This window comes from Lepisosteus platostomus, chromosome 2, assembly GCF_059453375.1.
Source record: "Lepisosteus platostomus isolate fLepPlt1 chromosome 2, fLepPlt1.hap1, whole genome shotgun sequence".
In the NCBI taxonomy this organism is placed as follows: Eukaryota; Metazoa; Chordata; class Actinopteri; order Semionotiformes; family Lepisosteidae; genus Lepisosteus; species Lepisosteus platostomus.
Window position 1 is genome coordinate 11,221,172 of NC_142612.1, and position 11,329 is coordinate 11,232,500.

General features: G+C 41.3%; 1 protein-coding gene across 2 annotated transcripts in view; it reads left to right on the plus strand.

The window, feature by feature from the left end:
- Window positions 1–2,587: 2,587 nt before the first annotated feature.
- Window positions 2,588–11,329, plus strand: part of gpr161b (G protein-coupled receptor 161b) — an 11,909-nt gene continuing 3,167 nt past the window's right edge. Inside the window, exons 1-6 of one of the 2 annotated variants that reach the window (XM_088597814.1) lie at window positions 2,588–3,207; window positions 5,440–5,842; window positions 7,123–7,847; window positions 8,702–8,809; window positions 9,911–10,033; window positions 10,500–11,329. The exon at window positions 10,500–11,329 is cut by the window's right edge and continues 3,167 nt beyond it. In XM_088597814.1, coding sequence (XP_088453940.1) covers window positions 5,484–5,842; window positions 7,123–7,847; window positions 8,702–8,809; window positions 9,911–10,033; window positions 10,500–10,795 — 1,611 coding nt within the window. In that variant the 5' untranslated portion in view covers window positions 2,588–3,207; window positions 5,440–5,483 and the 3' untranslated portion in view covers window positions 10,796–11,329. Of the gene's footprint in view, window positions 3,208–5,439; window positions 5,843–7,122; window positions 7,848–8,701; window positions 8,810–9,904; window positions 10,034–10,499 lie in introns of both variants that reach the window. The other variant, XM_088597806.1, reaches the window with a different exon arrangement.

An 11,329-nucleotide genomic window follows, 5' to 3' on the forward strand; every position in this document is an offset into this window, starting at 1 on the left:
AATATGAAATTATCATCTAAACTGTGGTCTAGTTTTCCCGATACGCTTGCACATATTGTTTCTCTGGAGAATCACATTTTTACCTTCCACCTTCGGGAAATACTTCCTTCTTTTCCAAGTACATTCTGGGCCCTTGTGAGTCCAAAGCTTTGTCGTCATTTCTCACTTCCAAGGCCCCCTCTTCCAGGTAAGAGAGATTTTATTTAATTTTACGAAGACTACGCAGTATTTATAGTATACAGATGTTTGTAAATAATAACCCAGTGCACTATCGTACATACTGTAACAGGAAAACTAACTGAAATGACCCAAATGTAAGACATTATATCATATTACAACATGCTGTGGTCTTTATTTAGACTTGGGCTCACCGATCACAACACGTGCAGTCAAATGGAGTGGCTGCAATGGAGAGAGAAATGCTGTTGTTTTCAAGGTCGGAGTAGCTGATGAAATCTACCAGCTCTGCCTGGACAGGTAGGTTTTGAGGAGAAATTGGCATCTGATGAAAGAAGAGAAAGACAAGAAAAAAGTAGTTACATTTCACACAGGCTGGAAGAATGTACATTTTAAACATTAAAAAGGTTGGTGGTTAACATGAAAAGGCAACAATGTGTTCAGTTTAGATCACCACAATTTAAGAAATACACTGTTGCTCCATCGTATGAGGGAGAGCAACCAGACTGAGACTAATTCCTGAACTGAGAGCAATGTCTTCCTAACACAAAAGAAAGGAAATGAATCTCTTAACCATGGAAGGAGTCAACATGCTGCTTTGATGGAGGTATTCAAAAGCCCTGAAAAGCATTGATCATATCAATCTATGAAATAAACAAAGACTGAAGACTCTTGTTAATCAGGTTATGGGACATTCAGAACATAAATAGAAGATGCTCCTTTATTAAGAGAATCATAGCTGACAGTGCAAACAGTGTGAAGAAACCACTTGATATATATTTAGTTTCCGAACATCTGTTCCTCTACTGTGGGGCAATTTAACATTTCTCAGGTATGTTTTGTTCCAAATGTCCATTTTCCATGGAGAAGCTTGCTGTTTTTAAGTATCACTAATAACAGGGTAACACTATAAATGGTAGGCTAGAACATAAGCATCTTGACTTCTCTAGAGCTAGATGTTTACAATTTAAGAATCTGTAAGAAACATGACTTTATTTCAGGAGACCCGTGACAAATATGCTGATGTCCATACATTTTAAAATGATTACCATAAAGCCATTTATCATTCTAACATGCTGAAATAAACAAGAGGTTCCAGTCACAGTTGCTAGGAGGATAAATGTTACTCAGTTTTCGGACCCTTGCACAACTTTCTACATTTTGTGCCTCTAAAGCATGACTCTTGCAAAAAGCAGTTACACTTCATGTGAACATGGCAAGGATATTTCCTAAGGATACTCTTTGTGGGACTGCCACTTGGTGGAGTTCTTTGCTGGCTTTTGTGTTACTAAGGAACAAGTAATAGGTTTATTCCGTGCTGAAAAGAGAAGAGAGGAAACAGCGTTTTGGCTGTGAAGCCTTCTTCAGGTGTGAGAGCCACACACTGACACGTTTTGTGTTACTACAGCATGTGATTAAAAAGAACCATTAATGAAAAACATACATTTTTGATTAATTAAATAAAGATTATGTTACTAAGTAAAGGCTGGCCTGGTCTTTGAGGGCTGATGGGTATTCTAATTCTTGGTCCGAATGATCCCTCAATTATCTCATTAATCAAAACATAGGTGTAATTCATCAAAGTGTTCCAGGACTTTACAAACCGATTATTTAATGGATATACACAAAACTCACTGGACCGGAGTTCTTCAGAACGATGTCTGGAAACTTCCACTGAAGACCTTCTCCGTGCTGCTTTTCGGCTCCTTTTTTATTATTAAAACACTTAAAAATGTGAAAATTAGCAAGGACCTGCATCTCTCCTGAAGAAATTAACCTTGCTTCTACAACAACCAGATCGTCCATCCACATTTATTGCTTTTATTAACGTTTAGAACAACTGTGATTGCTGTGGGCAGCAAAAATACCAAAACCAAACATGACTTTATAAAATGGTGTGTCTTGAATATATTATCATTAACTTAGGTTGTTGTTGTGTGTGTGCATAAAGAAATAAATCTGTGACACGTTGAAAACAAGAAATGTGATTGTCTTTGCTTCTACTGAGAAGTAACTGTTTATTATATAGCTGCTTATAGGATACCTGTAAATTCAGCTAAGGCTTTCTCTATTATTACAATTCATTTAAAAAATCTGAAACGGCAATTTCGTCGTCTGCCTCCACCATTTTAAAACCAGGTTTGCTCTTGCGATATGGTCAGGTTTTCAGCACGCCACATATCACTTTTCCGGCTTAAGCGAAAATGCTACGCAAATGTAGTTTTTGGTACGTTCGTGGACTACCAAAGAAACCCCTTTGGTTGAAAATCGGGTATTGTCAATTTTCGATGATGACCAGTCCCCACCAAATTTTGTCTCCTATGTCAATGGCGACTTCCATTGCGGCTTCAGCGCCCTCAAGCTTGATAGGCTAAAATCGCCCCATATGATGAGAGTGAATAACGCTGCGGGAATGTTTGATCTTCCTTGGTGGTCCAAGGTGCTGAAAGAACTCGGGGTTGGTGTTTAGCAGCCAAACGTTAGGTTTTTGTTAAAAAATCGAGGTGAACATGCATGTATGCCCCTAATTACACACCCTTGATAAACATTACTTGCACTCGAATGCAATGAGAAAAACCGACTTGCTGAATGTAATATATCAAAGGGAAAAGTTGAGTTTCGGAATTTAAGTGCAAGCGAAAAGGGGAGAAAAAAAAATTAAACCCCATTTTAAACCGTAGATTGCAGGTAACTATAGCTTGCGTCGGGCTAAGGGTTTTTTTAAGAGGTGAGCTGGAGTTGAGGCGGCGGCTAGTGCCGGGCCAGACCACCCACAAACTGAACCAGTGCGGTGGGGAACTAGCCTAGATGGGAGTGAGAGAAGTACGGAGTCGGAGAAAGAGAGGCGGACGCCATTGCAGCCGCGAACTGCCCTTCTGGATTTCAATCAGCTGATTTAAGAAAAGCAAAGGATCTGGCAATGAGGGAAAATAAAATTCCTCTCCCGATACCACGAAAACACGCGGAGTGAGGGTTGTTTGCATCGGATTTGCAGAAAGGATGCGAGTTCGCTACAGCCAGACTGAAACGGTGAGAAAAAACTTTTCAGGGGGGATTCGAGGAGGCTGTGTATTGTGTAGAGCAGACAAAGGCAAAGCTGCAGGACCTTCTCGTGGCTAAAAACCTACTACAGAAAAGATTTTTGCAGCCGATTCAAAGACATCGTGTCTGTGTGAGGTTAATAATGGGTGAATTTTGGTCTTCGATTGGAACTTAGCTCTGTATGAACAGTATGAGCAAGTTTTTTTCTGCTGCTGAGGTTTTAGATATTTTTACTTTTTGAACGTCTTTCGGTGAGAACGTTTATTATACAAAAACGAATACCGGTCAAATTAAATTTGCGCACTGAAGTCGTTTTCATTAATTCACGGAACAGAACGGAGACGATACAGAAGCGTGCAGTCTGGTGATTACATTTACAACTGTGATTACGGTGCTTTTACCTATTACTAAGTACAAGTGCATACGATTTAAAGGCAAAGGCAATCTTCTGCCAGGCTCTGTCGGTTTTACAACAGACTGGCTCGCTTTATTATCGTTTGGTTTGGTTAGAGAGGAAGCAAGTGGCTAGACTTGAGGAAATCCCCAGGCCAAGTCGAGGAATGAAGCAGATGTTTTCAGGGAGTCTTGTGAGTAAAAATAGACGTAACTCCAAATATATAAGTGGGAGATAATTCTGAGAAAGACATTAGAGCGGATGTTCCATCCACTGACCTACTTTAACGTTCCCATTTTCCCAAAACGTCTAATGATTACTCACTGTTTCCTTGTGTTGAGGATATAAGAAATCATTTGGCATTTTCCGTAAAATGAGCCGAAACTGTAGGAGCAGTTGCAGTTTCTACCGGTGCCTTGATTTTGTAGAGTGCACCCAATACATTTTTGAGGGGCGTATAAAGAGCTCTTATGTACAAAATCGCCCAGTCGGCGATATTTATGTTGTTCTTTTCATGATATAAGACAGAATGGTTTGTAATTCTTCTTTGTTGCCGAGTAAATCGGTGTTGTTGATCTGCTTTAGCTCTTAGAATTCACAAATTAAACTGCTTCTTCATAAATTTGCTTATTTTCCCTGTATTATCAAAATAATTATTTCAACTTAGAAACACGAAACACGTTGACGCTGATAATTCTATAAATCTTCAAATGTTATTGTAAACTTGAAATGTTATTGCAATAGCCTAATCCCTTGAGGTTGCCGGATTAGGAGACGCTATTTTTTAAAGACTATTTTGCAGTCCAGAGAAGTTCGATGTGCTCCAGTTTTAACGTTGATGAAAATAGCTTAACCTACTATCACTCTAGGAGACGTGGAATTTTACTCGCATTACAATGTCATAATTTTGGCAAACCAAATAACAACAGTTGTGTATGGTGGATGTGGTGTTTTGCGATTTCTGCTATAGTGGAGCCGAGCACAGAGAGATAAAATAAGATCTTATCAGATAGTGCACAAATATTAAATTAACCATTGCCGCACTGATTTTAGTAATTTCGTCTTTTAAGCAGTATGAGCTATACGGAAATATACGCTTGATACTTTCAATACTAGCGAGGTTATAGTTTCAGTTTCTACTAACGTTAATAAGTCTAAATTCATAAAAACACTGAATAAGGTGTGCTCCTTGCTGTGCATCAAGAACAACAGTACGTCCCAGTCAGATCCCCTTTTGCCTTTGGGATGTAGCCTATTATTACTGTCCTAATCAGTGCTTGGGACGCAGTAATATGCAACTGCTGCATTCAAAGATAAATAACACCGTTTACTGCAAAACGCTCGACTTTTAGTGCTTGCGAGAGAAATGAGAGACTAAAGTCCTCGGTTGCCAGCAAAAAGAAAAAGGCTTTTGTGTTGTTGTTTTTTTTATTGTTGACCGGATTCTATGTACTACTTACAAAATAAGTTATTTTAGGGTTATTGTCTGGATAAACCACTTTCATTTAATCGATGAAATTAGACGTGTTGGCAAGTGATTTGTTCTAACGTTTTTAAACAAGGTGTGCATGAAGTGTAACGAATATGTTGTGGAAAAATTGCAGGGCCTGTTTACTGTTGACCAGTCACGCTGCTGGTATTTTTTGCCATTGTTGTAGTTCTATTAACATTTTGCAGGTCTCATTTGGACTCCCGTTTCCTGAAATATATGAGGCCCTTCAGTGTAAATACAGAACACAACTGAGTTAAACAACCATTAATCTCTGTCACACCTGGGGTTGGTCTCACATCATGTTGGCCTAAGGTTTTGAATATTCTTCTGGCAGTTACCAAGGATGTCTCCCCCTGCACGGTGTGCCAGTCTCCCACAATGAACAGCAGCAGCAATGGGGCGCACCCACAGAATGTCTCGGCTTTGGAGGGTGGTGGGGCCATGGTCGCAGAGTCCTTCCTCATCATCGCCATCACCCTGCTCGTGTTCCTGGGAAACCTACTGATTGTGGTGACGCTGTACAAGAAGCCCTACCTGCTGACACCCAGCAACAAGTTCGTCTTCATCCTGACGTTGTCCAACTTGCTTCTGTCCCTGGTGGTGCTGCCCTTCGTCATTGCGACCTCGGTGCTGCGCGAGTGGATCTTCGGCGTGGTGTGGTGCAATTTCAGTGCCCTGCTCTACCTTATCATCAGCTCTGCCAGCATGCTCACACTGGGGGTCATTGCAATTGATAGGTAAGGCTACTGCTACTCTGATAGTCCAGTGTCCTTCAGTTGTCAATGTTGTGCCCTGCCTCTCTAAATAGTCCACATTTAGTAGCCGGGGTTACACCCCTATGCTTTTCGAGAAACTCCCTGGGATTTTTAATGACCACAGAGAGTCAGGACCTCGGTTTAATGTCTCATCCGGAGGATGGCGCCTTTTTACAGTATAGTGTTCCTGTCACTATACTGGGGCATTAGGACTCACATAGACCTCAGGGTGAGCGTCCCCTGCTGGCCCCACTAACACCTCTTCCAGCAGCAACCTTAGTTTTTCCCAGGAAAAGTCTCACATCCAGGTACTGACCAGACTCCCACCTGCTTAGCCTCAGTGGGAGACAGTTGTGAGTTTCAGGGTGATATGGCAGCTAGCATATTTATTCTGTTCCTCCTAATTTCGTCACTTTCTTTGTAGTAAGTCCATTAACAGTGTGTGTGCAACTTCGTTAGGATAACAGTTTTACCTTACGGTTTAGCTAGGAAGTGCATTATCAATACAAATACACAAGTCATCTCTTCTCTGAAAGGCATGTGGTCTGATAAGCCAGCTGTGTGATGCAACAAACCATAATACAGAAAAGTGCTGCAGAGACCAGAACTGTCTGTACAAACTGTCATCTTTTTTATTTCCAGCTACCAATTGTATCATCTCGGTTCACCGCATTCTCATTAAAACTTCTTTTTAGTCAGGTTGTGATCTCCTCAGGGGGAGGAAAAGCAAAGTCATAACGATTTATCTTGTCACAAAGTACTTCTCTCCACACTCTTGGCAGAAAGAGCGGGCAGCTCATCAGAACACGCTGCCAGTTCATGCTAAGCAACTAAAATATGTCATCTTAAAATTGGGCCTAAAAGAACGACAACACGAATACACTACACTTTCCAGCCCTGAAAATGTTGTGAGTTGCACACAAAGGGGGGGTCACAACCAAATGAGAATTTGTATCAAATTTTATTTTTTAGCAGTTTGGAATTCTATAGAAGACCTGCATTGTTTTCCAGACAGGCCTCTGTCTGCACTGGATTTACGTCACAGGGATGAAATACCAGACATTCCAGGGCATCCCACAACGTGTTTTTTATCACGAGTAGCTGGTTAATCGTGTGACTAGTGGATAATTGATTAAATTACGTAGTTAAGGGTCTAATTATGTCACAGGTATGCAATGTAATTGAATAGAAGGTCTCTGGGTTGCTCTTTTTACCGGTTCTTTTGCAGCGTGGTTGATTTGTGCCTGTTTGTGGTCCCGCAGATATTATGCAGTACTCTACCCCATGATTTATCCAATGAAGATCACCGGCAACCGCGCAGTGTTGGCCATCGCCTACGTGTGGCTGCATTCCCTGGTGGGCTGCATGCCCCCACTTTTCGGCTGGTCCACCTTTGAGTTTGACCAATACAAGTGGATGTGCACCGCCGCTTGGTATAAGGAGGTGAGCTACACCGCCTTCTGGATCTCCTGGTGCAGCCTTCTTCCCTTCACCGCCATGGTGATCTGCTACGGATTCATCTTCAGGGTGGCGCGGATCAAAGCCCGGAAGATCCACTGCGGGACAGTGGTCGTGGTCCAAGAAGAGTCTTCCTCGCAGAAGAATGGCCGGAAGAACTCAAACACCTCTACCTCTTCGAGCAGCAGCCGTAGAAGCAGCGGGCTGGTGTATTCGGGCAACCAGTGCAAGGCCTTTATCACTATCCTCCTGGTGCTCGGGGCCTTCATGGTGACGTGGGGCCCCTATGTGGCTGTGATCAGCAGCGAAGCTCTCTGGGGGAAGGGCAGTGTGTCCCCCCACCTGGAGACTCTGGCGACCTGGCTGTCCTTCTGCAGTGCCGTCTGCTACCCTCTGATTTACGGGCTGTGGAACAAGACGGTCCGCAAGGAGCTGCTGGGGCTGTGCTTCGGCGACCGCTACTACAGGGAGTCGTTTGTTGTTCGGCAAAGGACCTCCCGCCTTTTCAGCATCTCCACTCGAATCACGGGTAAAAGTCCGAAGTCTGTCCGTCTGTGTTACGTCAGGGTGGGAGGGACTGGATGGGTACTCAGGTATAGTCAGGGGCTTTGATTAAGTGTTAGTGATGGATAAACTCCAGCATTGCTAAAGAAACCGGGGGAAATTGTCAATTCATGTTGACTTTGTTGTGGCGAAAGGATTCAAGTAACAGTTTATTTAACAGTTTTCATAATTTCAAATACATTTTTAAATAAGCCCGAATTACCACTCAGTTTTTCGGTTCCAACTATGATTCTCTAACCACCAGCCTTTTCACTAACAAGCGTAGGAATTGTGGAGGTTAGGAGATTTATTCCATTGAAAAACGTTTCTATACTGTGGCCTCATAGCCTTTAGGTCCTGAGTCAAGTTATGAACTGGGGTGCCTTCTGTGTGGAGTTTGTTCTTTTTCCAGGATTTCCGATCCAGGTTCTGCTTTGCACCCTGTTTCCAGGATAGGATCTGGGATTCAAGGGCTGAAGTTGAGAATAAGTTGGATTCTGATAATGAATAGCTGAATGAAACAAAATGGGATTAGGTGGTGTAAGCATTTCAGTAAAAAACAGAAATGGTAAAAAATTATATGCAAGATTTTCAAGTTAAAGAATCAATATGTGTGATTCTCATATCACTGTTGTTAAAATCACTGTATCTTTCGATCACATGCTTTTTTTAAGAGGAAAAAATAGCACATTTTGCATGTTAAATATCAACATTTTTGTACTTACTGGTACTGCAGAAGACTGGTAGAGATGCTGTTCCCACTACCTTTTCGACTGATTGAGCACATTGGTTGAAGTCTGGAAGGCTGTGCTCAGCACTTGCCTCTGTTGTGTTTTACAGACTTGGGGATGTCTCCACACCTGACAGCCATGCTGGTAGGAGGAGGGCACGTGCTGGGACGGAGCAGCAGCACTGGAGACACTGGCTTCAGCTTCTCCCAAGACTCAGGTGGGCAGTGCAGATGGGTCCTCAACTTGCTTGAGGGGGAACTGAAACCTGTCAGCAGTATGTGGGTGTGAAAGCTATTGTATTAAAGTTCACAGAGTAACATAAATTGAGCTATTTGCTGGTGCTGTAGAGTATGAATGAGTCTGATGCTGTTTTAACTTTTTTTTTAGGACATTCACAGACACCTATTGCTATTTGAAAAAAGAATTTCCATTTTTATTTTTCTTGCTGTCGAATGTGGTTGCTGACAAACATGAAATATTTTGCAGAATTGATTCTCATGTAGTTTTTGTTTTTAGATTACACAAAAGGATATTATGGGGTAGTTGAGCTAAACATCCCCTAAGACTGATGGGAATTACATTGTCCCTGTTGTCAGGGTGGGATGGTATGACTGCAGCTTTGTGAAAGTACTGTATGGTTGCCATGTTGTCGAGAGTTTGTGAGTTTTGTGACTTGAAGCAGCCCTCCCTGCTCACTAGACTCTGTAATGGCTAATGTTATAAGATGTACAAGCAAATGAGAACACAGACTTTTTACAACAGAAATGTTCCAATGCGGTCTGCAGAGTTAACAAGTAAGTTATTTTTGTCAGCAAAACCGTCTTGAGGTTGAGAGCAATATTTCTATTTGATTAAAAGAGATGTTTTCACAAGCCTGTTCGTTCTGCATCGAAGAACATGGCGCTGTGCATGCCTGGAAATTTCAGTTATTTTGTGAAGTAAATTTTTACACGTTACTATGTACATTTTACTTTCATTGGGGTTTGAAATGCAGTCATCATTGCCGATTCATCAGAACCGCAAAATAAAAATAGCGTTGCAGTTCCCCTTTAAATTCAATTGAGAACATTTTCGGAAATACAGATTCAATTTTTTAACTAATTAAACATTATTTAACCAGGAAACGGGGTGGCGGGGAGTCTGCATTTAATGGAAGGCGCCTACAACTTCACATCTTTCTATTTTGTTTGAAGGAGCTGTTTGGGTTACCTTTCTCAGCTCCATTAAAGTGTTTTGAATGCGTGAGTGCGTACATGAAGCGTATCTCTACATCATGTTTCCTGATCCAGGCTAAAGAGGTTGTTTGTTTCAGGTACAGATGTCATGCTGCTGGATGACTTTACTTCAGACAGCACGCATGTTTCTCATCACGGGGAGATTTCAAACAAGAGGAGAAGCTCTGTCACCTTTGAAGACCAAGTTGAGCAAAATTCCAATAAAGGTAACTATTCATCACAGGATAAACCTAAGGAGACACCATTGCCAGTCTAACAGGCATGCCTGTATGAAAATTCAGATTCATTTTATATGATAGCAGGACTCACTTGCAGTGTTTAATGATAGAGAATAGCAGTATACTAATGTATATTTTAATCAGTCATTCATTCATTGTTCATGATTGACTATATTTTGACAATCTGTTCAGTAATACTAGTCATCCACAAATATAGAAGAGTGAAAACTACCACCTTCATCTTCATTATCTCTATAACTCATTTGTTCTTCCTTTAATTGTGAAGTAGAGTTTAAAATGGAGAACTAAATAGGAAATTACTCGAACGTTTCAGTGATGTAGCTCTCTGATTGTATATTGCCTGCAGTTATTTTAGTTTGGAAATACAATAGTAGAATTTCCAAAACATGCTTTGAATATGGGGATCTTGATATTTATTTTATTTTTTTTCCAGAAAATTCCAGTTCTTCCTTAGTCCAAGTCAAGGCAGAGATCCATAAGTCTCTGGACAGTTACGCCTCCTGCCTGGCCAAAGCCATTGAGACAGACGTCAAGCTGCTGCTGTTTGGGGAGGAGGCTCTTCCCCAGAGCGCGTCCGCTGTGTGGACTGCGCCGGGCATTGTGGGAGGGGTACAGAGAGGACCCAGATATCTGAACGAGCAGAGACTGCGGCTGGAGAGCATTGACGAAGGAATCGGAAACGATGGCAACGAGGTGGACGAAGAGGAAATTGAAGAAATTTGTGCCTGATTATACACACGTCAATCTTTTTTTGTTGTTGTTGGCAACTCCCATTTTCCTCTGGGGAAGCAACCACGTTTATTGGAAGCATTCTTCTTTTGAAGAAAGGTACATGTTCTTTCCAGCTTCTATCAAAAGAACCTTTCAGTACTTTTTTTCCAAACTCATCACCAGTACATGTTTATGGTGCTACTGTTTTCTGCCACAGCATAGTTCAGTTGACATTACTAGATAAAGAAATTGTAGCATTTAAAGGTATTAAACCAAATTACTGTTTATTTTTGAATTTCAAAATGCCAAATTATATACACCCATTTAGGAATAACTAGTTTTATAAGACAAAACTTACAGTAACGACGCCTAAACCTATGACTGTTGAACTGGCACCAGATGATCCATGGGGCTTAATGTGTGCTCTGAGCTTACAGAGCTATTAAGGAGTCTCTTCTTAATCTGATCTCCAATTCTATTTGTAGCAATTCTCTCAGTTTACTGAATTACAAATCCTACATTGAGATTTTTTTCTATGTAATTTTTTATTTC